The sequence below is a fragment of the Lonchura striata genome, chromosome 25 (assembly GCF_050655825.1).
Source record: "Lonchura striata isolate lonStrDom1 chromosome 25, ASM5065582v1, whole genome shotgun sequence".
NCBI lineage: Eukaryota > Metazoa > Chordata > Aves > Passeriformes > Estrildidae > Lonchura > Lonchura striata.
In genome coordinates this window covers 4216656-4240001 of record NC_140727.1, presented here as the reverse complement: position 1 = coordinate 4240001, position 23346 = coordinate 4216656, and the positions used below count along the sequence as shown (strand labels likewise).

At 63.1% G+C, this 23346-nt stretch overlaps 5 protein-coding genes across 16 annotated transcripts; 1 reads left to right on the top strand and 4 right to left on the bottom strand.

Moving 5' to 3' along the window:
- Positions 1-276: 276 nt before the first annotated feature.
- Positions 277-10676, bottom strand: PRPF3 (pre-mRNA processing factor 3). 3 transcript variants are annotated; one of them, XM_085560738.1, is made up of 16 exons: positions 10602-10676; positions 8765-9019; positions 7504-7634; positions 4667-4813; positions 4485-4568; positions 4144-4364; positions 3543-3849; positions 2762-2928; positions 2244-2326; positions 1957-2100; positions 1655-1754; positions 1436-1549; positions 1187-1305; positions 829-912; positions 682-743; positions 277-517 (listed from the first exon to the last, which is right to left on the bottom strand). In XM_085560738.1, the coding sequence occupies exons 2-16, from the start codon at positions 8907-8909 to the stop codon at positions 371-373; spliced, it is 2055 nt and encodes a 684-aa protein (XP_085416864.1). In that variant the 5' UTR covers positions 8910-9019; positions 10602-10676; the 3' UTR covers positions 277-370. The 3 variants fall into 3 exon arrangements, with proteins under 3 accessions (XP_085416864.1, XP_021397776.1, XP_085416865.1); XM_021542101.3 differs by having other exon boundaries at positions 8765-8920; XM_085560739.1 differs by lacking the exon at positions 10602-10676 and adding an exon at positions 10147-10419 and having other exon boundaries at positions 8765-8920.
- A 133-nt stretch (positions 10677-10809) lies between these two features.
- On the bottom strand, positions 10810-12951 carry MRPS21 (mitochondrial ribosomal protein S21). The gene is made up of 2 exons (XM_021542102.3): positions 12628-12951; positions 10810-11030 (listed from the first exon to the last, which is right to left on the bottom strand). Exons 1-2 carry the CDS (start codon positions 12708-12710, stop codon positions 10850-10852), a joined length of 264 nt encoding a protein of 87 aa, XP_021397777.1. The 5' UTR covers positions 12711-12951; the 3' UTR covers positions 10810-10849.
- A 425-nt stretch (positions 12952-13376) lies between these two features.
- On the bottom strand, positions 13377-15215 carry CIART (circadian associated repressor of transcription). Of its 3 annotated transcripts, none has more exons than XM_085560740.1 (5): positions 15074-15215; positions 14344-14648; positions 14028-14103; positions 13867-13945; positions 13377-13784 (listed from the first exon to the last, which is right to left on the bottom strand). In XM_085560740.1, exons 2-5 carry the CDS (start codon positions 14575-14577, stop codon positions 13520-13522), a joined length of 654 nt encoding a protein of 217 aa, XP_085416866.1. In that variant the 5' UTR covers positions 14578-14648; positions 15074-15215; the 3' UTR covers positions 13377-13519. The 3 variants fall into 3 exon arrangements, with proteins under 3 accessions (XP_085416866.1, XP_085416867.1, XP_077645441.2); XM_085560741.1 differs by having other exon boundaries at positions 15090-15208; XM_077789315.2 differs by lacking the exon at positions 15074-15215 and having other exon boundaries at positions 14344-14868.
- Positions 15216-16135: 920 nt separating this feature from the next.
- Positions 16136-19059, top strand: CA14 (carbonic anhydrase 14). Of its 6 annotated transcripts, XM_085560721.1 has the most exons (11): positions 16136-16319; positions 16450-16470; positions 17082-17261; positions 17328-17470; positions 17869-17964; positions 18047-18113; positions 18181-18338; positions 18410-18539; positions 18642-18662; positions 18734-18818; positions 18917-19059. In XM_085560721.1, exons 1-11 carry the CDS (start codon positions 16268-16270, stop codon positions 18996-18998), a joined length of 1035 nt encoding a protein of 344 aa, XP_085416847.1. In that variant the 5' UTR covers positions 16136-16267; the 3' UTR covers positions 18999-19059. The 6 variants fall into 6 exon arrangements, with proteins under 6 accessions (XP_085416847.1, XP_085416844.1, XP_085416846.1 ...); XM_085560718.1 differs by having other exon boundaries at positions 18410-18662; XM_085560720.1 differs by having other exon boundaries at positions 17082-17470.
- Positions 19060-19208: 149 nt separating this feature from the next.
- On the bottom strand, positions 19209-22325 carry APH1A (aph-1A gamma-secretase subunit). 3 transcript variants are annotated; one of them, XM_077789349.2, is made up of 7 exons: positions 22206-22325; positions 20975-21130; positions 20680-20753; positions 20457-20579; positions 20247-20374; positions 19893-20016; positions 19209-19738 (listed from the first exon to the last, which is right to left on the bottom strand). In XM_077789349.2, exons 1-7 carry the CDS (start codon positions 22316-22318, stop codon positions 19674-19676), a joined length of 783 nt encoding a protein of 260 aa, XP_077645475.1. In that variant the 5' UTR covers positions 22319-22325; the 3' UTR covers positions 19209-19673. The 3 variants fall into 3 exon arrangements, with proteins under 3 accessions (XP_077645475.1, XP_085416850.1, XP_085416851.1); XM_085560724.1 differs by having other exon boundaries at positions 20999-21130; XM_085560725.1 differs by having other exon boundaries at positions 19440-19738; positions 19879-20016.
- Positions 22326-23346: the final 1021 nt, after the last annotated feature.

Sequence of the window (23346 nt, the reverse complement as noted above, 5' to 3'; positions counted from 1 at the left end):
GCTGAGCTTGGAAAACACGTCTGAGTCCAGCCCGTCACCCGTTCCCACAGAGCGCCCCACATCCAGTCCTTCCTTGCACCCAAGCAGGGATGGGGATTCGAAGAAATTCCCCCATGTCCGATCTGAAGGTGGCTGGACCTCCCCCAGCACAGCTGGGAGAAGAGGGGAAATGGCTTCTGTCCCCCTCACACGTCCCCGTCCCTTCCATCAACAAAATCAAACGCAGGGGCATTGCTGCCCTTTGCCCCCCTTTACCCAAAAGAGACGCTACGGCGATTTGTTTTAAAAAATATGTCTTTAATGGGGGTGCAGAGGAGAGTGCCGGGAGCTGCCTGGCTCAGGGGCTGCGGGGCAGGAGCGGCCGCGGGGCTCAGTCCGTGGACTCGAGCACGGACTCGCTGAGCGCCAGGTCCCAGTAGTGCTCGGCGCTGTGCTTCTTGAAGTGCTCCCGCGCCATGTTCTCCGTGGGGCACTGCTTGAACTTCATCTCGCCGAAGCTGCGATCCTTCGCCGTGCCCTGCCGGGGGACAAGCGGTGACGTCCCACCCCAATTCCCATGCAACTCCAGGGGATGGGGGAATGTGGCAATATGTGGTTTTTGTCAGGCTACAGCTCAAGGAATGTGATGGGAAATTGGATCCCACCTCAGCCCCATCCTGGTATGGAGCCACCACGACTCACCTCCCAAACCAGAGAGCATTTGTTTGTTTTCTTAACGGACTCCTCATCAGATTCATCATCATCTGGAAAAACCCCACCAATAAAGCTCATTTAGCCCCTGAGGTGGAGCAGGACTCCCCCCTCTCACACCAGCACAGCATCGCTCACCCTCTCCCTTCGTGTTTGACGTCTGCTCGTCCCACTTTATTCGATGCAGCATAAGACGTTTGAATTTCTTCTGTGCTTTCGGGCCTGTGGAAGAATCAAGACTCAACATTCTCACTAAATCTCTTAACCTGCAGCTGGCAGAGGTTCCCTTCCTCATGGAATGATCTGGGTTTTCTCACTGGATTACTGCGCTTTGCAGTCATTGCTAACCACGTTAACGATGTAATTAAGGGAGTTCCTAATTGCCTCCTCACTTCCTTGTCCTTCCCTAACCCTGTCACCAATTTCCATAACAATTCCTGCTGGAGGCAAGCTCTGGAATGCTCTGTGGTGACCCAATCATGCCTATAGGCCTCACCTCCTTCTACCACCACCACGTTGACATCTTTGTGCAGGACCACCACGCCCGTGAGGTACAGCTGCCCAGCATTCGCCTCGATTTTGAATTTTTTTGCTGGATTGCTCAAGTTTCGGACCCTAAGGATAAGATGGAAAATAAGATCAAATATTTGTGGAAAACCAGAATTGTTATCCCAGCCCTGAGAGGTCCCTCTGCCCCAACCAGGCCCAGCAGGAGCTCACCTCTGAGCTCCCTGAGCTCGCTCACCTGTACACAGCTATATGAACTCCCTGGGAAACATCTTCCTTGAGCTTTTTCACTTTCTTGGCTTTCCGCTGCTCTGCCGTGAGCTTCCTTGCTGCGTTCGCTTCCTCGTGAGCCCTGGAAACATGCAGGCAGCACTGAAAACACCAGACCTAAACAAAACACCAGCACTAAATCTACCCAAAAACGTCCCAAAATGTCACAGTACAAGGTGTCACCTACTTCTGTCTCTTGGCCATCTGCGCTCGGACGTGAGCTTCCACCTTCGTTGGGTCCTGGACAGCTTCTGTGCCCAGCACCCGCATCAGGTTGGAAATCCTCACTGCAAGGGAATGGAAGAGGTGCTGCTGTTGGACATGGCAACGGGAGAGGCTCCCACTGGACACCTTTTTCCCACCAGAACACTTGCACACACATGAACCCAGTCTCTGTGTGGATTTCAGATCCGTGCAATCCCACCACGCTGTGCTGCCGTCAGCGTTCCCAACGCATCCATGCCTGATCAGGGCCTGGCTGCTGCTCACCTTTGGGCTCTGGTGGTGGCATCAGGCCCAGCCTGACCTTCTCCTGCAGCTCCTTCTGGGCTTCTCGCCGTGTCTGGCGCCGTAATTTCTTCTGCTCTTTCTTTGTTAAATACACACCCAGGGTCACCGGCGTGTCACTGTCCACTGGCAGGGAAATGAGATCATCAGGAACGTGCCCTGGAGGATCCAGGGGGACACAGGGCTCTGCCAGGACCAGGACACCAGCAGAGCCACACAGAGGGGTCGGGGCTGCTTGAGCAGCCAAACCCCCCAAGCCAGGGCCATACCCGGGGGGTTGAGCTGGGCTGGGTGCTCCACCAGGTTCGTGATTCCAAAGTACTCGTCTTTCTTTGAGGTCGTGCCGCCTTTTCTAGAAAGGAGAGAGTTGGGCATCATGGCAGAATTGCCAGCACGAATCCCTGCACAAATCCCAACCCAGAGCTCGGTGGGCTGAAGGAGACCCAGGGTGGTGTTAATGTACAGGTGTCTCCCCCCATTTTGGGGTTCAAAAGCAGGGCCCCACATCCATCGTGAACTCTACTTGTGCAGAATGTTCATACTTGGAAACAAAACCAAACTTCCCCAACTTTGGGCTAAAATATCCCTCCAACTCCACAGCAGCTGCCTACTACAGCCCCCAAAGAAACTTTGGGAGCAAACCCAGCGCCTGGATCTTGAGGATGAGAGATGGAATTCCATGCTCAAGCACGAGCATCTGGCCTGATTTCCCACGTGCTTCCCAGACCCACCATGCAGCTCCCAAATTCCAGCTGTGGCAGAACCATCAACACCTGGAAATACTCACAAATCCAGGCCATTGGGGATGATGTAGGAGTCCCACCACTCAATCTCTGGGATCTCCCCCTCCTTCAGCTCCTTCTTAGGGGTGATCAGAGCCAACTTGGTGGAAGTGTGAATCCCAGTTTTCCTGGCAGCCTGGGAGATTTCTGCCTGCAGCTTTTCTAGCTGAGCCTGAGAAGGAAAATGGAACAGAAAGGTCATTCCAAAACAGCAGAACCTCTCTGAAGAGCTGAACACAAATCACCTGCTGATTTATCTGGGTTCTCAAACAATCTGAAGCAGACTGCAAGGGAAACCACACAGCATGTGGCATTGAGAGCAAGCTCCCAGCCTACCAAAACTCTGCTCTTGCTCCTGAGCCTTTCAGGGCCACGGAACATTCCCAAAGAAACATCTCTCTCTAGGGACTTTATCCCTAGATTTTTTTCTCTCCCCTTTTCCCCAAGAACTTAGAGCATTTTAACAAAATTCCTTTAAATCTTCACTTCTGAGTTGATCACTCAGCCAGAAGGAGATCAGTTCTCTTCAGAACTTTCAATGTTTTGTCAAAAAAAAAAGAGCTTTTACCCTTCAATAGGTGAAGACAGTGGTGAGAAAACCCTTTACATGCACAAGGGCTAACTTGGGCACACGCCATCCCAATAAAAATGAGGTTTTTAAGAAAAAGTTTCGGGTGATTTGACTGGAATACTTCTGAATCAAAGCCACCCAGGCCCCTTCCCAGCCCAGGAGAGGAGAATCCCCTCCTACCCATGCTCTCATCAACAGGATGAGTCCTCTGATACCTTTGTTCTCAACCTCTGGGCAATTTTCTCAAATTTGCCTTTCTCATGGAACTTAAAGGTGCGTTTCTGCCGCTGGGCCGGGGTTATGGAGACCCGGGGGTCAAAGTACGTGTTTGACTCCATGTCTTCTGAGGGCTTTTCCTTAAGCTGCTGCTTGAACTGCTCCCTCTTCACCGCTCTTATGTTGGCCTTTAGGGTGGGCATGCGGTGGGTCAGCTCGATCTCCTTCCCACTGGCATCCACTGTCCGGCCCTGCTCATCCAGGATCAGAGGTGTGGGCTTGGTCTGATCCTTCAGCTCCACTTTCCTGGGGGCAGGACGAGGTACAAATGTGAATACAGCACTAAATCAAAGGAAACTTCAGCTTAATTCCACGGTTTCTATATTTTTACAGCTCATCTGTACCGCCAGAAGAGACTCCAACCTTGTGTGCACAATTAGGGAATCTCAGCCAAGGAAGGAGGAACCTCAGTTTTGCTTATTTTAATATAAAATTTGTTCCTTCAGCAGCAGTTAGAGCCATTGCTGGGGGAAACCAGCAGCACTGGAGAAACCTTTGGCCAGCCCCTGCCCGGCATGCCGGGTTCATCCCGCTACTCACGGCGGCGCGATGCCCATGGCGTGCAGGTTGGCCAGCCCCACCATGTTGGCGTTGCCAATGAGCCCCGGTTTGAGGGCCAGCTGAGCCTGGATCCGGGCCTGCAGCTCTGCAGCTTTCCTGGCCTTCTCGATGGCATCGTTCATGAACGTGGCTGCCTGCGAGGGCTGGATCGTGTTGCCGATGGGGAGCCGCTCCGATTGGGACGAAGAGGAAATTTTGGGCTGTTGATAGAGAGGGAAGTTTTGCTCCGTGCCCCTTCCCAAGCAGACCCAAGCCAACATATCACAGCTGAAACGGGGGCCAGGGCTGTGTGGGATTTGCCTGTTGCCCGCAGCAGATACCTGTGGTGTCGGAGGACTGATGAAACTCAGCTGCTTTTTCCTCTCTTCAATCTGCCGGGTGGCTGCCTCCATCATCTGTTTGATCTGTGGGGAAACAGACAGTGAGTTTTCCTTCGCTCCGTTTGGGATACAAGTGAGGATAAACCCTACACTGTGTGGGGACAGGGCCCAGCTAGACTGACCTGGAGTTTAGTCAGCATCCCTGGGCTCTCCGATGGTGGGCCTGGAATGACTTCAGGCTCATCCTCAACCTCCTCGAACCGTGGGATGCGCCGTTTCTTGACACCAGAAGATTCCTTGGACACCTCAGAGTCATCGCCAAACACATCCTAATGTAAGGAAAGAGCAGAAAGCTGTGGTTAGAACAGAGCGTTCTCCTCCCAGAGCAGGATTTGAGATGAGAAACCACCAGCATGTCTCAGCTCCGGCTCCATAAGGCAGAATTCCGGGGTGGCACGTGCAGGCTGGGCCCATGCCGAGCCTGGGCCCTGGTCCCCCACCAAAGAAACACCAATGAAGTCCATGCAAGAGCGTGAAGGACAGGAGACATCACAGGGATGAGCCTGCTTAACAGCACCACTGCTCCCTCGGCTGCTCAGAGCTGGGGACTGGCACTGAGGAGATGTGAGGTCTCAAAGATAGAAAAAGCCAGCCCAGAACTGATCTGACTGGGATAAAAACATTTCCACGTCTTCCATCAACTTGAAAGGGTTTGGTGAAGGAATCTGCGCTGTCCTACCAAGCAGTCCTGCCTCCCAAAAGGAGGATGTGGCCCTGGACCCAGGGAGTGCTGGGATACCTGCAGCATTCCCTCACACTCCAGCCCAGAGCCACTCCAGAGAAGCACAGCTCAGAGAGCACATGGAGCAAACAAAAGGCACAATACATTTTCCACAGAGCTCTGGTCAGGCCCAGCCCAGCACCTGTGGCCATGGATTCCATCATCAGTGCCTGGTTTGTGCATGGAAACTTGGATCTGTCCGTGCCGTGGGTTACTGTAGTGTGTGTGTCAAGGTGTTATTTGAAAAGAAAATATACACACCGGTTGGGAGCGTTAGTTGCAATCCCTTCTTCACTACAACGGTTCATATCCTACAAGGACACTTCCTCAGCCACACAGGTACTTCTTGGAAAACCTACAAGTTCAAGAGAAAGGACTTGCCCATAGTATAAAGTGTGGAAACTTTACGTTCAGTTCCTGACCTTCCCAAGCCATGACCTACCCCAGAATGAACCGAGGAGCGGCAAGCGGCCCTGGGAATCGTCACTGCCCGACGCTGTGGGGTCTAGAGGTGCCAGCAAAACCCCTCTGCACAGCCTGTGCTGGGGCAGGGTCAGTCAGTCTGCAAGTGCTGCCACAGCCTGACACCTCAGAGAGTGCTTTGTGCTCCTGCAGGGCCCAGACAGACCCAGAGTGTGATGGAGAAACTCCAAGAAACGTGATTCCAGAGAGAAGAGCGAGATTTGGCAGGAGAAACACCTCTCTCCATGCCAGGAGCCAAGAGAAGAAGGATCAGTTTCTGCTGCTGCTGCCTAGCCCAACTTCTGGCTCAGCCAGGAACACCAGCAGTGCTCAGGCCAGACACCCCTGTGGCTTCACTGGGGAAGGGTCTCCTGCTGCACCCCCAGCCCTGCTCCTGCTGCCATCAGAGATCCCTCTGCCATCACCAGATCCCTGCTGCCATCACAGATCCCTCTGTCAGAGAGAGATCCCTCTGCCATCACCAGATCCCTGCTGCCATCACCAGATCCCTCTGCTATCACAGTTCCCTCTGCCAGAGAGAGATCCCTGCTGCCATCACCAGATCCCTGCTGCCATCACAGATCCCTCTGCCAGAGAGAGATCCCTGCTGCCATCACAGATCCCTCTGCCATCACAGATCCCTCTGCCAGAGAGAGATCCCTGCTGCCATCACAGATCCCTCTGCCATCAGAGATCCCTCTGCCATCAGAGATCCCTGCTGCTATCACAGTTCCCTCTGCCATCACCAGATCCCTGTGCCATCAGAGATCCCTCTGCCATCACAGCTCCCTGCTCCCAGTACTTGCTCCCCAGCCACCCCAGCAGGCTGCCACCACACTCCTGCCACCACCAAGTGATGGCACTGCCAATGTCCCCACCTGTGCCATGCCCCTGACCAGGCCTAGGGGAGCACTTGGACGTCCAGCCCCACTCGACCCTCACATTCCCACAGCCCCAGGGACCAGCCCAGCACCCACTGCCACAGAGGGAAGAAAACAAGTTCCTGGTGGAAAATGAGGAGTAGATGCAGCTTGTCCCAGCACTCCCAAAGAGATCCAGATCCTGAACGGGACTGCTCTGGCTCACCAAGCTTCAGTGCTGGGGAAACCCAGACTGCCATAAAATAGGAACCTCAGGAAGAATGACAGGAAAATCACTGAGAGTAGGAGCAGCACGGAGAGGGCCTGTCAGACCTGGCAGAGTGATGGCAAAATGGAATTCTACAGGATGGTGAGGAAACTCCTCAAGAGAAGAAAGCAAGTGAAAACAGCTTTGGATGCACAAGCCTTCCACCATCCCAGGCAAGGGAGAAACACCAGAGCAATGGAATCCCAGTTGGAATCAATCCTGTGCTAGGATAGGAGTTGCCAAAAACCATCTCTTGTTGATTCAGGGTGGAGAAAGGGAATGAAAACCCACCAGATCATCCACCACAGAGCCCCACGTGCTGCTCACAAGCAGCGATGGGAAGCCAGCAGGAGCAGCTCTCCCAGGCTCCAAATGAAAACGCAAGCACAAGGAGCACCGAGGAAAAGGGAGATGGATCCCCATGGATCCAATCCACCAGCCTAACAAAGCCAAAGCCAGGCTTCCACCTTGGCTTTGGGAAAGAGAACCACAAGGTAAAGGCTCCCACACTTCATCACGGAGAGGAGTCGTTTCTCTTGAACATTCCGAGCTGTACCTCTCTGGAAGAGGAGAGTGTGCCAGAGCACCAGTGCTGCCTGCAGGCCACCCAACCACAGGAAGAAAAAGCAATCAATAATCAATAATCACCTTTAGCTCCCGCTTGCGGTTCCGGTCGCTGTTGGATTTGGAGTGCCGGGAGCTTCGTCCTTCCTCCACTGCCTCAAAGAGTTTGTCTACAAATCGCAAGGTGGAATCATCCAGGAAGGGTTTGAGGTGGTCTGGAAAAGAGGAAAGTCCCATCAGTGCAGAATTCTGAGTGTGAGGTGAGCAAGAGGATGGAGAATCCACATGGAAGATGTAAAAACCACTTCAGTTTAAGTGATTCAAGTCTACAAGCACAGGGAGGCCTGGAAGCCTCTGGGATCTGTGTATTGTGCTGTCAGGAGCTTTAAACTAAGGGATTAAGGGGGTCCAGTCCATGCAGAAGCAAAGCAAGGCTGTAACGGGCAAAAAAAGCACACCAAAAAATTACCTTTTACAGTTCCTCAAATAAGGAATTAATTTTTCCTCATCAGATCTTTTAACACATCCCAAGGCCTCCAGCTGAGTCTGGGCTGAGGGATTTCCCCCTACTCACCTCGTGGAGGCTGAGAGAACTGCCCTGTGCCCCTGCACCTCCACCCTGGTGAGGTTTTGGGCTGTTTTACAAACCTGGCTGCGCACGTACCAGCCGCTTTCTAAAGCACACTAAAAAATTACCTTTTACAGTTCCTCGAATAAGGAATTAATTTTTCCTCATCAGATCTTTTAACACATCCCAAGGCCTCCAGTTGAGTCTGGTCTGAGGGATTTCCCCCTACTCACCTCGTGGAGGCTGAGAGAACTGCCCTGTGCCCCTGCACCTCCACCCTGGTGAGGTTTTGGGCTGTTTTACAAACCTGGCTGCAGACGTACCAGCCGCTTTCTAAAGCACACTAAAAAATTACCTTTTACAGTTCCTCGAATAAGGAATTAATTTTTCCTCATCAGATCTTTTAACACATCCCAAGGCCTCCAGCTGAGTCTGGGCTGAGGGATTTCCCCCTACTCACCTCGTGGAGGCTGAGAGAACTGCCCTGTGCCCCTGCCCCTCCACCCTGGCGAGGTTTTGGGCTGTTTTACAAACCTGGCTGCGGACGTACCAGCCGCTTTCTAAAGCACACTAAAAAATTACCTTTTACAGTTCCTCAAATAAGGAATTAATTTTTCCTCATCAGATCTTTTAACACATCCCAAGGCCTCCAGTTGAGTCTGGTCTGAGGGATTTCCCCCTACTCACCTCGTGGAGGCTGAGAGAACTGCCCTGTGCCCCTGCCCCTCCACCCTGGCGAGGTTTTGGGCTGTTTTACAGACCCGGCTGCGCACGTACCGGCCGCTTTCTTCTTGTCCATGCCCTTGCCCACGCAGTTGAGCGCGGCGGTGACCACGGTGGGCTCCGAGAAGCCCAGCACACGCTTCACCGTCTTCTCGATCCATGGCTTCAGCTCGTCCAGCTCGCGCTTGGACAGCGACATCTCTGCTCGGGCTGCGAGGAGACACAGCGCGTCAAACACGGGCCTGGGGTGTCCTCACCCTCAGGATCAGCTCCACGGCTGGGAAAAGCTCTCGTGGGCTCCCCTGCGGGCTAAAACGAGGCAAACCCCGTGAGGAGGGAGGTCCTGACCCCACACAGGGGACGCAGGACCTGCTGTGGATCCTAGAGGGACACACCAGAGTGCTTCCAAAACCAGACAGCAATGCGTGTTCTCAGGATAACCCTTCCCACCCTGGCTCCTCCCTGAGCTCCCCATGTCTCTCTGTGCTGCCAGCCCGGTGACAAAGCCTCTGAGCTCCCCAAATCCCTCCATGGGATGCTCCAGGGGTTGGGAAGAGAGATGCACTGCGAGTGGAACGCGTGGGACAGAACCCCCCTGCTCCCACTGAGCCCACGCCAGGGACACAAAACAATCTGAGCCTCTTCCCCAGCGTGCAGCCCCAGATCTGGGCAGCTCCCTGGCAGTCACAGCCCCTCACATCCTGCAGCACTCACAGCCTGGGCTGCAGCTGCAACTGCTTTTAACTGGCTCCGGGCCCTAATCGGATCTGGCAAAATCTCCTTAGGGCTGAGCCCCACCACGGCACCCAGGTGGGGCTGTGGGAACAGACACCTGGCACAGCTGTGCTTCCTGGAGCTGGGAATGGTGTTCAGTTATCCCTCCTGGAGCTGGGAATGGTGTTCAGTTATCCCTCCTGGAGCTGGGAATGGGGCCCTGGGGTTCAATGGGGTCCTGGGGTTCAGTTATCCTTCCTGGAGCTGGGAATGGTGTTCATTTATCCCTCCTGGAACTGGGAATGGTGTTCAGTTACCCTTCCTGGAGCTGGGAATGGGGCCCTGGGGTCATCCCTAACACAGATCCCCTGATTTCAGGTCCATGAGCAGTTCCAGGAGGTGACTGCTGCTTCCTGCAGGGCCCCAGGAGCTGGGGAATCTGCACTGTCCTACCAAGCAGTCCTCCACAGAGGACACGGCTCTGGTTTCCCTCCAGAGCCTGGGAACCTCCTCAGGCTCTACTTTTCCTGGCAGCTTCCTTAGAGACAGGTTCAAATAGAGCCCAAACCCGGATTCTGGCATTTCCCCACGACTTCTGAGCCTGCACAGGCTAAGGACAAGCAGAACTAACAAATTACGGCCCCGACACATCGACAGCTCTGAGCACACCCATAATAAACCACAAAACTCGTGTAATTAGAGGCGGTCCAGCTTCCCCCGACCTGAGCTCCAGCAGGAGCTGAGGGGAGGCAGCGGCTCCCCGGCTGTTTCCGTGCCACACCGGGCGGGCAGAGCCACCGCGGGGAGCAGCTCGTGGGGATGCAGCTCCCGGAACCCGCATCAGGATCAATGAACGAGTCCGAGCACCGCCCGACCGCGCCGGGGCTCCGCCGCCCGCTCCGGCCTCACACGGACGGACGGACGGAGCTCGGTCCCACCGCAGACACGCGGCTCCTGCCGACCCCGCTCCCGCGCAGCCCCGCAGGGCCCGGCGTGCCCCGCTGCCGCGGAGCTCCGCCCGGGGCCCGGCCCGGCCCCCTCAGCGCGGCGCGCCGGGCGAGCGGCTCCGCGCGGGCCGGGCCCGGGGCCACCTCCGCCACCGCCTGCCTCCCTCTCGGTAGCCCGCCCGCTTTCCCCGTTGCCTCCATGCCCTCCGGGGAGCCGCAGTGTTCCTCACCGGCCCCGTTCCCTCACGCCGGTCCCGGGCCCGGCCCGGCGGCCCCTGACGGTGACGGCGCGTCGGGGAGGAAGCGGAAACGGCCGCGCGGCGCCTGCGCGGCGGAGCGCGCGGGAGGGCGGGGCCGGGGCGCGCGCGAACCCGGCAAGGGGCGTGGCCACGCTCAGCCCCGCCCCCGCCCCCTCAGACCGTCATTAACCAAACTCAATTAACGGGAACCAAGGCTCTTTATTGGGGCCGGCCGCTCCTCAGCAGCCCGGCCACGGGTCCTGGCGGGCGCTCCGCGCCAGGAAGGCGATCCTGCGCGCCATCTCGGCGCAGTACACCCGCCGGCACGCCTCGAACGCCCGCCGCCGCCGCGCCCGGCTCGGCTTCTCGTAGTAGCGGGAGCGCCGCACCGCCTCGGCCACGCCGTCCTGCGCCAGGATCCTGCGGGAGGGGAGAGAGCCGTGACAGCGGCGGGGAAGGCTCTGCCGAGCAGAGAGGAACGGGCACGGCTCGGTTCGTGCGGACCCTCGGTCCCCGTGCGGACCCTGTGCACGGCTCGGCCCGTGCGGACCCTGGGCTCGGCTCGGTCCCCGTGCGGACCCTGTGCACGACTCGGTCCGTGCGGACCCTCGGTCCCGGTGCGGACCCTGTGCACGGCTCGGTCCCCGTGCGGACCCTCGGTCCCGGTGCGGACCCTGTGCACGGCTCGGTCCCCGTGCGGACCCTCGGTCCCCATGCGGACCCTGTGCACGGCTCGGTCCCGGTGTGGACCCTGGGCTCGGCTCAGTCCCCGTGCGGACCCTGTGCACGGCTCGGTCCGTGCGGACCCTCGGTCCCGGTGCGGACCCTGGGTTCGGCTCGGTCCCGGTGCGGACCCTGGGTTCGGCTCGGTCCCCATGCGGACCCTGTGCACGGCTCGGTCCCGGTGTGGACCCTGGGCTCGGCTCGGTCCCGGTGTGGACTCTGGGCTCGGCTCAGTCCCGGTGTGGACCCTGGGCCCGGCTCGGTCCCCGTGCGGACCCTCGGTCCCCGTGCGGACCCTGGCTCGGCTCGGTCTCCGTGCGGACCCTGTGCACGGCTCGGTCCCGGTGCGGACCCTGTGCACGGCTCGGTCCCGGTGTGGACCCTGGGCCCGGCTCGGTCCCCGTGCGGACCCTCGGTCCCGGTGCGGACCCTGTGCACGGCTCGGTCCCGGTGCGGACCCTGTGCACGGCTCGGTCCCGGTGTGGACCCTGGGCCCGGCTCGGTCCCCGTGCGGACCCTCGGTCCCGGTGCGGACCCTGTGCACGGCTCGGTCCCCGTGCGGACCCTCGGTCCCGGTGCGGACCCTGTGCACGGCTCGGTCCGTGCAGACCCTCGGTCCCGGTGCGGACCCTCGGTCTCCGTGCGGACCCTGTGCACGGCTCGGTCTCCGTGCGGACCCTCGGTCCCGGTGCGGACCCTGTGCACGGCTCGGTCCGTGCGGACCCTCGGTCCCGGTGCGGACCCTCGGTCTCCGTGCGGACCCTGTGCACGGCTCGGTCTCCGTGCGGACCCTGTGCACGGCTCGGTCCCGGTGTGGACCCTGGGCCCGGCTCGGTCCCCGTGCGGACCCTCGGTCCCGGTGCGGACCCTGTGCACGGCTCGGTCCCGGTGCGGACCCTCGGTCTCGGTGCGGACCCTCGGTCCCCGTGCGGACCCTGGCTCGGCTCGGTCTCCGTGCGGACCCTGTGCACGGCTCGGTCCCGGTGCGGACCCTCGGCTCGGTCTCCTCGCCGTCCACCCGCGAGGAGGGGAAGGAACCCCCCGAGCTCCGTTTAAGGCGGCTCCAACGAAGGTGTGTGAGCGCAGAGCTCCCCGAGAAGCAGCGCTCAGCTCTTCCTCGATTTCACGCTGCTTACAGCCCATCCGAGGGGGCGGTGGGACGTGGAGCTCATGGGAAAAGCCCCGCACCACCCTCCCGTCACCTTCTGCTCCAGAAATTCTGGCTCTGAACCCAGCACGGGAAGGAATCGGAGCCCCTCGGGGCCCAAACCCCGCCGTTCCCCCCGATCCTCACCTGTTCAGGACGCCGTACGCCGCCTCCACGTTTCCGTTCTGCACCATCACCGTGCGGCCCACGAAGCGCAGGTGGTTCGCCATGGCCGCGCTGCTGCGGGACGGAGCGGCTGGGACCGGGCAGCCCCGGCGCCCGCAGGAGCCCGTCCCTCCTCCCCCCGCCCCGGGACACGGCAGGGAACCCCGGGTACGGAGAGGGGCCGGTCCCTCCCGCCCTCTCCCGGGGACACGGAGGGCTCGGTTCCCCCCGCAGAGCCCCAAGGGACCCGCCGCCCCGCGAACGGTGCCGTGCCCCGGTCGGGTCCCGGTGCCGCTGCTCTCCCCAGCTGACCCCGGTGAAGCTCCGCAGCCCCGTGACTGATGGAGGAGCTTCCGTCGGGAGGGACTTCCGCTACCGCCGGGACTTCCGGCGGGGAGAGCCCCGGTACCGGCGGAACCCGTGCCGCTCCCGGGGCTGTCCCGCCCGCAGCCGGGCCGGGGGACAGCGGGGCACCGGGGGCGGCTGTGAGCCCGCCGGGACGGGAGCGCACCCCCCGCCCTGCCCAGGCACAGAGGACACGACAGCGGCTGGCCCCGGCCGCTCCCGCGGCGTTTATTGCTCCAGCAGCGCCCGCCCCGCTCGGGGCTCCGCACCCACCGCTCGGGGGGAAGGCACCAGCCCGGGAGAGCCCGGTCCCCGCGGGGACGGGGCTCCGCTCCGGCCAAGGCACGCGGCCGCCCCGCGGTTGGGGCTTCTGGGGTGGGGAGGGGGGTCGGGACCCCTCCCCCGGTCAGTCCCGCCCGCCCGCGGGTCTCACTGACCACCCGTAAAAAAAAAAAAAAAAAAAAAATCAAAAAAGGCAAAACCAAGAAATGCAGACGAGATCTTCCCCCCCCCCGAGCCGGGGGGGGCGTCACACGTCCGGCGCTGGGGGCGACTCGGGGGTCCCGGCTTGGCACCGGGGGGACCCCCGCTGCTGTAATGTCCCCGCGGGGCTGGCGAGGGGGAGGTCCCCGGGCAGGCGGCGGCACCGGGGAGCCCCGGGGGGACCGGCGGGGGGCCGGCGGCGCGGGGGAGCCGTGGAGGGGGTCGAGTCCAGCGTGGGTTTGGGGGCGACGTGGGGGAACCAGAGGCGCAGCATCGCCTCCACCTGCAGCAGCGTCCCCAGGTAGCGGGCACTGCGGGGAGAGAGCTCTGTCACCCTCTGCGGAGGAGGTGTCCCCGTGCCCGCCCCCCCCGGGGATAGCTGGGGACCCTCACCCCATTTCTGGCTTCTGCAGGACCCCAATGATCCGCTGGAGCCGGTCCATGGCCACGCTCTGCTGGAAGCTGCTCAGCCCTGGGGAGTCCCGAAATTGGGTGAATTTTCCCCAGAGGGAAAGGGATGCTTTGAGGAGGAGGAGGGTGTGGGGGGCACCCACCTCTGTCATACCGGCCCCGCCGCAGCCCCTCCAGCAGCTCGGCCAGCGGCCGGATGAAGCCCCGGAGCTCCCGGCACTGCGAGGAAGAGGAGGAAGAGGAGGAGGTGACTGGGCTGCACCCAGACTGGAGAGGGGGTCTGGTGCACCCCCTCACACCCCACTTACCTCCCTCTCACCCCCCGAATCCTGCTCATCCCCACCCGCCCGTTTCAGTGGGGAAACTGAGGCAGACCCAGGGGTTTTTTGAGGGGACACCAAGCCCTCCCTCACCTCCCATCTTTGGGGGTGCCCCTTCGTTTTCTGCCAAAAAACTCACCTTTTGGGCAAAGAGGCGATCGCCATCGCTGGGAGGGACATCCCCCCCTTCTCCTTTCCGCGGGCGCTTCCCCCCGCGGGGTGAGGGCGGCGATTCGGGGGGTGCTCGGTCCAGCCCCGCCGGGCGCTTGCGGCTGCGCTCGGGTCTGGGGGGGCTCCGGGGGGAGCTGCCGGCCTCGGCCTCGCTGTCGGAGGCAGGGGAGCCGCAGGAGCAGGTGCGGGCGGGGGGCTCCATGGCGGGGGTGGCCCCCGCAGGGGAGCCTCTCCCTGCGTTCAGCTCCAGCAGGGTCAAACAGCCGAGGCTGTCTGGGGGAGGAGGGAGGGAAACACCGGGGGGGATATCGGACAAAAATGGAAGACAACGAACTGCCTCGTTCTCCCGTGGGGATGTCATCCCCACAGCCCCGGAGCTGCCTCACATGCCCCGGGGGGGCACATTTGGCATCTCCTCAGACAGGATGGGAGACCAGGGACCCACCTGGGACCTTTCACCCGGGACCACCCCCAGCCCCAGGACACGCCCCTCTCCCCCCCCAGTTACAGAACCCCCTCCCAGCCCCGGGACTGCCCGGTTCCAGGACCCCCCAGCAGCTCCCCCCACTCCATCACCTGCCGCCCCCTCCCCAGGACTGAATCCTCCCTGCAGGAGCCCCACCCGTGATGGGGACCCTCCCCCCCGCGCCGGGACCCCCAGCACCTCCCCACCCAGCCCCGGTCACCCCGGACCCCACCTGCTCCCGGCTGCACCTGCGGTGATGCCGGTGTCCCTGTCTCAGCGCCTGTGCCCCGCTGCCGGTGCCGCCGTTCCCGTCCCGGACCCAGTGCCGGTATCACTACTCCAGTATCGCTGTGCCGGTATCAGCGTCCCGCTGCCGGTGTGGCTGTCCCCGTTTCCCGGCCGGTGTGAGTGTCGCTGAGCTGTGGCCGTGCCGGTGTCCCCGTGCCGGTGCCGCGGTTCCGGTGTCCCGCTCTCCGCGCCCGGTCCCGGTGCCGGTCCCGCCCCGCCCGCGGCGGCCCCACGCGGACACGTGCGCGGCCGCACGTGCCTCGGGCCGGGCCCCGCCCCTCCCCGCTCCCATTGGCCGCTGCGCCCCGCGAGACCCCGCCCCTTCGCTCCCGTTGGCTCCTCGCCGCCGCCCGGCTCTGATTGGCCGGAGGGCGGGGCTCTGGCCACGCCCCTCTGCGCGGCCATTCGGGGCACGCGGCGCCGGGCAGCGCCCCCTGGCGGCTCCCGGGCCGCGCTCCCGCCCCGCCGGCGCCGCCCCCGCGCTCTCAGCCAATGGGCGGCGATCCCGGCGGCGCGTCTCGGCCAATGGGCGTGGCGGCCACGCCCCCTCCGCCGTTACATAACCGGGGCGGGACGGCGCGTGGGCTCCCACGTGGGGGCGGGGACCCCGTGTGACGTCACGCCCGCGCGTGGGGGACCGCCCGCGGGGCGGGGCTTCCCGGCGAGGGGCGGGGCCGGGGAGCGCGCGCTGGGTCTGCCCGGGGCTCCCCCCGAGCGCCCCCAACCCCTCCCCACACCCCCCCCCAAAATCCCTCCAGGGCCGGAGCCCCCAGCCCGCCTCTCCCCCCAGGAGGCTCAGGGTGACCCCAAGACCCCTCCCCACGACCCTCCACAAGGCCCAGGGGCCCCCCTCAGGCCCCCCAAACCCTCAGAGCCCCCCAGAGCCCCATGAACCCCAGTCCTGCAAACCCCTCGCTGCGCAAACCCCAGTCCTGAAAACCCCTCACCCCGTAAACCCCAGTCCTGCAAACCCCTCACCCCAGAAGCCCAGAGCTCGCAGCCCCCTCTCCACCCTCCCCAAACCCCGACACGCCGGGCATGGCCCCTCCAGCCCTCCCCGTCCCCCCGGGGGGGCCCGTCCCCCTGGGTGGGTATTTAGGGCCGGGCCGGTGGCAGCCAGCCCCCCTTGCCCCCCGCCATGCTGAGTGTGCTGCTGCTCCTGGGGGGCCTGGCCCCCGCCCTGCCCGCTGGTGAGTCCCCCCGAGGTGCCCCTGGCAGATCCCATTGTGGGGTGCAGCCCCAGCCCCCCTCAGGTGCCCCCATGTCGGGCCAGGGGGCTCAGCCGAGCCGCCACCCCAATGCCTCCGCTCTCCCCAACAGGTCCCCACTGGACGTATGAGGGTGAGTGGGGCCCCACGCAGGGACTCCCCATTTATTCCCACCCCCCAAAACCTCCCCCCACACCCCCCGAGCTGTGGGGCTCACATGGGTCTCCTCAGAAGGTGGGGAGGTGGATGGGTGACAGCCTCCCTTTGATCTGGGTCCCCCAGATGGGAAGGAACTGGGCAGATCACAGCCCCTCCTTGGTCTCCCCAAAATGGGCACCCACCTGGGTCCCCTAAGACAGGCGGGGGTGAATGGGTGCAGCCCCCCACTTTCCCCTCCTGCCCCCCCCTTGCCCCCCTCGCTCCAATGGTCCCTTTGTGCTCCTTTACGTAAGGCTCCTGCTGCCAAATCCAATTAGGATCCGGCCTTGGCCAAATCCCGCTAAGCCCCATCCTGCCGGGCCCAGGGGACCCATGGGTGCCCCCCCGGCCCCGCGGACTCGCCTTTGTCCCCGCTCTCCCGGCTGGAAGAAATGTCCCCAGCAGATTAACAAGGCCCTTGGGAATGTCACCCGTGTCCCGGTTTGGGGGGCACCGAGGGCGTTTTGGGTCACGGGGCCCCCGCTGGGTGAAGCAGCCCCTGGGGTGAGGTGAGGGGGGTCCCACCCGAGGTTTGGTCCCCCCCAGGTCCCCACGGGCAGCAGCACTGGCACGAGGGACACCCTGAATGCGGGGGCCGGGCGCAGTCACCCATCGACATCGCGACAGCGCGGGCACAACCAGACCCGTCCCTGCCGCCGCTGCGGCCCGAGGGCTACGAGCACCCCGAGAGCCCGGAGCTGACCCTCGCCAACAACGGCCACACCGGTGAGCACCGGGGCGAGAACCGGGCGGTCCCCGCTGTCCCAGCCCCGCTGACCCCGCGTTCCACAGCCGTGCTGGCACTGCCACCGTCCCTGCGCCTCGGGGGGCTGCCCCACACCTTCGCTGCCGTGCAGCTCCACTTCCACTGGGGCCGGCCCGGCCACGCCGCTGGCGCTGAGCACCTGCTGGACGGGCACCGTGCCCCCGCCGAGGTACCGGTACACTGGGGACTGGCCGGGAAGAGCTCCAAAAATGGGTCTGGGGGCGGGAAATGAGGAGGGGAACAGGTTTGGGGTCAGGAAATGGCATGGGAACTGTGTGGGAAATGGCTGTGGGGAGGGGTGTCAGTGTGGGAAAGAGCATGGGAACAGCGTGGAAAATGGGTTTGCACTGCAGGAATTTGCTGCAGGGAATGGAAGAGGGGTCCTGGTGAGGGAAACGGATGCGGGGATGTGAAACAGTGCGGGGAGGGGATGGGGTGCAGAAAAGGGTGGGAAACAAGAGCGGGAGCAGGTCCGGGAGCGGCAGCAGCTCTGGGCACTGCAGATGGGAGCCGGGCAGGGTTGGGGTGGCAGGGCGGGGGGCTCAGGGGGTCCCCGCCGTGCCGCAGATGCACGTGGTGCACTTCGATGCCGAGCGTTTCGCCGACGCCAGCGCGGCGCAGCAGCACCCGGGCGGGCTGGCCGTGCTCGGCGTCCTCCTGGAGGTACAGACCCCACACCCACCCACCCACCCACCCACCCACCCGCGCTCCCCCAGCCCCTCACTGACCCCCCTCCCTCCCCCAGCTGGGAGATGACCCCCACCCAGCCTACGACAACATCCTGAGGCATCTCGGCAGCATCCGCTACGCAGGTGAGGAGAGGGAGGGCGGAACCCCAAATCCCCCTCCCAGCACGCCCCAAACTGCTCGCCCCCACAGGGCAGAGGGTGGCCATCCCCTCCTTCAGCATCCGGGACCTGCTGCCCGCGCACCTGGAGCGCTACTACCGCTACAACGGGTCCCTGACCACCCCGCCCTGCTCCCAGAGCGTCCTCTGGACCCTCTTCCCGCAGCCCGTCCGCATCAGCCGGGCCCAGGTAGGTGCCGCTCTGGGGGGAGCCCCCCGCGTTTGGCGAGCGCTCCCGCAGTGCTGCCCCTTCCCTTCCAGCTGGAGCAGCTGCAGGGAAGCCTTTACTCCACGGAGGAGGGCGAGCCGGAGGAGCCCCAGCTGCTGGTGGACAATTTCCGAGCCCCGCAGGAGCTGAACCAGCGCCTGGTGCTCTCGTCCTTCCCCAGGGGTGAGCGGAGGGGTGGGAAGGGTCCCCTGCACCCCTCACGTAGCTCCTGGAGCCCAAGCTGGGCACGAGCTGCTGGCCCTGACCCCGGCCTTTCCCTTGCAGAGCCACAGGGATACTCCACAGGTAGGGCCAGGCCGGGAGGCTGGGCTGGGGGGTCACCCCGGACCCCCCTGACCACCCCGGGCGTCACACAGGTGAGGTCATCGCCATCATCTTCGGCGCCGTGGCCGGCTGCGTCGGCCTCTTCCTCGCCGTCCACTTTGGGGCCAAGCGGATGCGGTGAGACCCCCCCACACCCCTCAGAGGGACCCCCAGAGCTGGGGGGCCCCGAGCTCCGTGCAGAGACTCCCCCCTCACCCGTGTCTCTGCCCCGGCAGCGCGAGGCGGGCGCTGGCACAGGACGTGGTGTTCAAGGCTTCCTCCCGCCGCTCGCCCATGGACGCTGGACACTCCCGCTGAGCCCACGCTGGCCCCCAGCCCCCACCCATAGCCCCACTGCAAATAAAGCCCTTTCCCCCTCCTGGTGGCTCTTTGTGGGGTGGGAACGGGCGTCTTTGAGGGGCTTTGGGGCTGGATTTCATCACCCCCAAGAAACCAGGGCTGGAGCAGAGCACAATGTGGGGAGTGACCCCTCTCCCCCTCCCCTTCTCCACAGCAGTCACAGTGTCCTGTGCTTTTGTAAAACAGTTTTACTCTTTACAAAAAAATAATTTACTCCCCGCTGCACCTCCAACCCTCCTGGGAGCTGAACAGGGGAAAGAAGGGCAGAGCATCCCAATCCTGGTGCCCCCCACCCCCAGAGCATCACCCCTATCACCAGTACCTGCACCGGGGTAGGGACCCCCCCAGAGCAACAAAAATGAGGAAATGGGGGGGTCCTGCCCTGAATTCCCCAGGTCTGGACTTCCCCCAAGGCATCTGGCCCACCCTGGCCTTCCCCAGAGCCTCAAGCTGAGGGAAAGGTGTCAACAGAATCTGGGAACAAAGGGAACAGGGTGGTGGTCAGACCCCACAGTCCCCAGGAGCACCAGTCAGACCCCAAAAGCCCCCAGGAACTGGACAGACACAAATTCCCCTGGAGCAGGAGGGGTGAAGGCTTTGGCAGGAGTGTCCAGCTGTGGGGCCATGGCTCTCTCACCCCTCAAGAGGCACCTGCCGCGCTGAGCAGAGCATGGCCTGGCCCTCAGGCTCCTGCTTACCTGGGGGAAAAGGGGCGTTCATGAAGGTGGGGGTGGTTTGGGGGTTTGTGGAAACCCCCAGAACGTGGCCCCCATTCACCAAGACTCATCCACCCCCATCCCAGCAGCTCTGACCCCCCCCCAGCCCCCAAAAGTGACACCCCACCCCCCTTACAGGAGAGGCACTTGAGGACGTTGCGGAAGGAGCCACCAGCGGTGCTGAAGGCCCAGAGGCCAGTGCAGAGCGTGAGGATGAAGATGGGGCCCAGGCTGGCCTCGTACCACGGGTTCAGGAAGGTCTGGGGACACAGAGAGGCAGGTCACACCTTCCTGACCCCTCCCAGGGCAGCAAAAGGAGTGCCCAGCCCTGTGGAAACCCAGCTCAAACCCCTGCTGAGCTCTATGTCCCCAAATCCTTCACTGACCTCCACCAGCCCGGCCACCCCAAGAGGCCGGGTGTGCCTGGGGCTGTAACTCGCCCTGTGGCCCCAGGGAGTGGGTGGGGGTTTGGGTGCCCCCCAGGACTCACCAGCCCTGAGGTGAGCAGGTGGCTGCCCACCACCAGCCCCACGCCCCCGGCGCGGCGCCGCTCGCAGGCGTCAAAGAAGATGATGCCCCAAAAGGTGTGGAGCAGTACCAGGGCCATGGTGAGGAAGGCTGTGGGGAGAAACACGGAGCCTCAGAGCCAGAGCCTTCCTACTCCTCCTCCTCCTTCTCCATGCCATGGCCCTGGCCTCACCAGAGGTGATGAAGTAGTACTGGGAGTCCCCGTGGATCCCGACGGTGCCCGGCCCCGCAGAGTCTGCCAGGATGTTGCTGATGGAGAAGACGCCACTGATGATGCCGAAGGAGAGCCCAGACACTGCGGGGGAGCCGGGGTCAGGGGAGCCGCCACAGCCCCGCGCTGGGTGGGCTCAGGGAAGGGCAGGAGAGTTGAGTGCAGCAGCCCAGGGTCTGCTCACCGTAAGCCATCCGCCGCAGGGAGATCGGGGACCGGCCATCCTCGCTGAGGATCGCCAGCCCTTCATCCGCCTTCCTGTCCCGCCAGGGAGAGAGCAGAGCGAGCAGAGTGAGCCCATCCCGAGGAGAGGGGAAGGGAGAGCCGCGGGGAGAGGAGACGGCTCCGCTCGCTCCCGGGGTTTAACAGGGACGGGACTTTGCGGGGTTCCTCTGGACAGAGCCCCAACATCTGCCTCGGCTGCCCCAAGCCCTGGGACACCCCAGCCCCCGGCACGGGTCCCCCGGGCTCGCTCTTACTTGAGCGCTTTGAAGCAGGCGAACCTGCAGAGCTCCTGCAGCAGCACGGCGGCGGCGGCGAGCGGCAGCAGCGCCGCGTCCTCCCGCCCGCTGAGCCGCACCCACACGGACCAGAGCAGCGAGGCCGCCAGCAGCGCCAGCAGCCAGAAAAACGCCCTGCGGCAAACGGGACATCGGGCTGGGCACCGGCACCGGGCACCGGGCACAGCCGCAGCTCCCGCTGCCACAGAGCTGCCCCCGCGCCTCAGGGCTGCTCCCCCAGCAGCACCGGCACCGCCCCGGCGTCCCCGGGAGCCGCCACGGCCCCTCAGAGCACCCCAGGGATCCTCAGAGCACCCCAGGGATCCTCAGAGCACCCCAAGGATATCTTAGAGCACCCCAAGGGTTCCTTAGAGCACCCCAAGGGTTCCTCAGAGCACCCCAGGGGATCCTCAGAGCACCCCAAGGGATCCTCAGAGCACCCCAAGGCCCCTCAGAGCACCCCAAGGGTATCTTAGAGCACCCCAAGGATCCTCAGAGCACCCCAAGGGTATCTTAGAGCACCCCAAGGATCCTCAGAGCACCCCAAGGGTCCCTCAGAGCACCCCAAGAGTCCCTCAAAGTACCCCCAAGGGATCCTCAGAGCACCCCAAGGGCCTCTCAGAGCACCCCAAGGATCCTCAGAGCACCCTAAGGGCCCCTCAGAGCACCCCAAGGGATCCTCAGAGCACCCCAAGGATCCTCAGAGCACCCTAAGGGCCCCTCAGAACACCCCAAGAGTCCCTCAGAGCACCCTAAGGGCCCCTCAGAGCACCCCAAGGGATCCTCAGAGCACCCCAAGGATCCTCAGAGCACCCCAAGGGTTCCTCAGAGCACCCCAAGGGATCCTCAGAGCACCCCAAGGATCCTCAGAGCACCCCCAAGGATCCTCAGAGCACCCCAGAGGATCCTCAGAGCACCCCAAGGGTTCCTCAGAGCACCCCAAGGGCCCCTCAGAGCACCCCAAGGGTATCTTAGAGCACCCCCAAGGGTTCCTCAGAGCACCCCCAAGGATCCTCAGTGCACCCCAAGGGATCCTCAGAGCACCCTAAGGGCCCCTCAGAGCACCCCAAGAGTCCCTCAGTGCACCCCAAGGACTCCTCAGAGCACCCCAAGGGTCCCTCAGAGCTCCCCAGGGCCCCTCAGAGCACCCCAAGGGATCCTCAGAGCTCCCCAGGGCCCCTCAGCCCCCCGCCGGGCCGGCCCCGCTCACCCCGCCACCAGCACGACGAGCAGCAGCGGCTCCGCCGCCACGGTCAGCAGCACGAGCGCGGCCGCGGGCCCGAGCGCGGCGGCGGCGCAGCCCAGCGGCACGGCGGCGCCCATGGCGGCCGCGGCCAGCGCCCCTGCCGGCCCGGAGGACCCGCGGGGGGTAGGACCAGTCCCGGGACGGGGGGACACCCGGCACGGCATCGGCTGTCCGCAGGGTCACCTGTCCGCAGGGTCACCTGTGCCCCGCACCACCTGTCCGCAGGGTCACCTGTCTGCAGGGTCACCTGTCCGCAGGGTCACCTGTGCCCCAGGGTCACCTGTGCCCCGCACCACCTGTCCGCAGGGTCACCTGTGCCCCAGGGTCACCTGTCCGCAGGGTCACCTGTCCGCAGGGTCACCTGTGCCCCGCACCACCTGTGCCCCAGGGTCACCTGTCCGCAGGGTCACCTGTCCCTCAGGGTCACCTGTCTGCAGGGTTACCTGTGCCTGGCACCAGCTGCCTGCAGGGTCACCTGCCTGCAGGGTCACCTGTCCGCAGGGTCACCTGTGCCCCGCACCACCTGTTCGCAGGGTCACCTGTGCCCCGAGGTCACCTGTGCCTGGCACCAGCTGCCTGCAGGGTCACCTGTCCGCAGGGTCACCTGTGCCTGGCACCAGCTGCCTGCAGGGTCACCTGTCCGCAGGGTCACCTGTGCCTGGCACCAGCTGCCTGCAGGGTCACCTGTCCGCAGGGTCACCTGTGCCTGGCACCAGCTGCCTGCAGGGTCACCTGTCTGCAGGGTCACCTGTGCCTGGCACCAGCTGCCTGCAGGGTCACCTGTCCGCAGGGTCACCTGTCCGCAGGGTCACCTGTCCACAGGGTCACCTGTCCCCCAGTTTCACCTGTTCTCCAGGTTCACCTGTTCCCCAGGGTCACCTGTCCCCAGGATCCCTTCCCTTCCCTTCCCTTCCCTTCCCTTCCCTTCCCTTCCCTTCCCTTCCCTTCCCTTCCCTTCCCTTCCCTTCCCTTCCCTTCCCTTCCCTTCCCTTCCCTTCCCTTCCCTTCCCTTCCCTTCCCTTCCCTTCCCTTCCCTTCCTTTCCGGAATTACCCTTTAAACTGGCATTTTTTTCTCTATTCCAAGCCCCCCACATCTCCCATTCT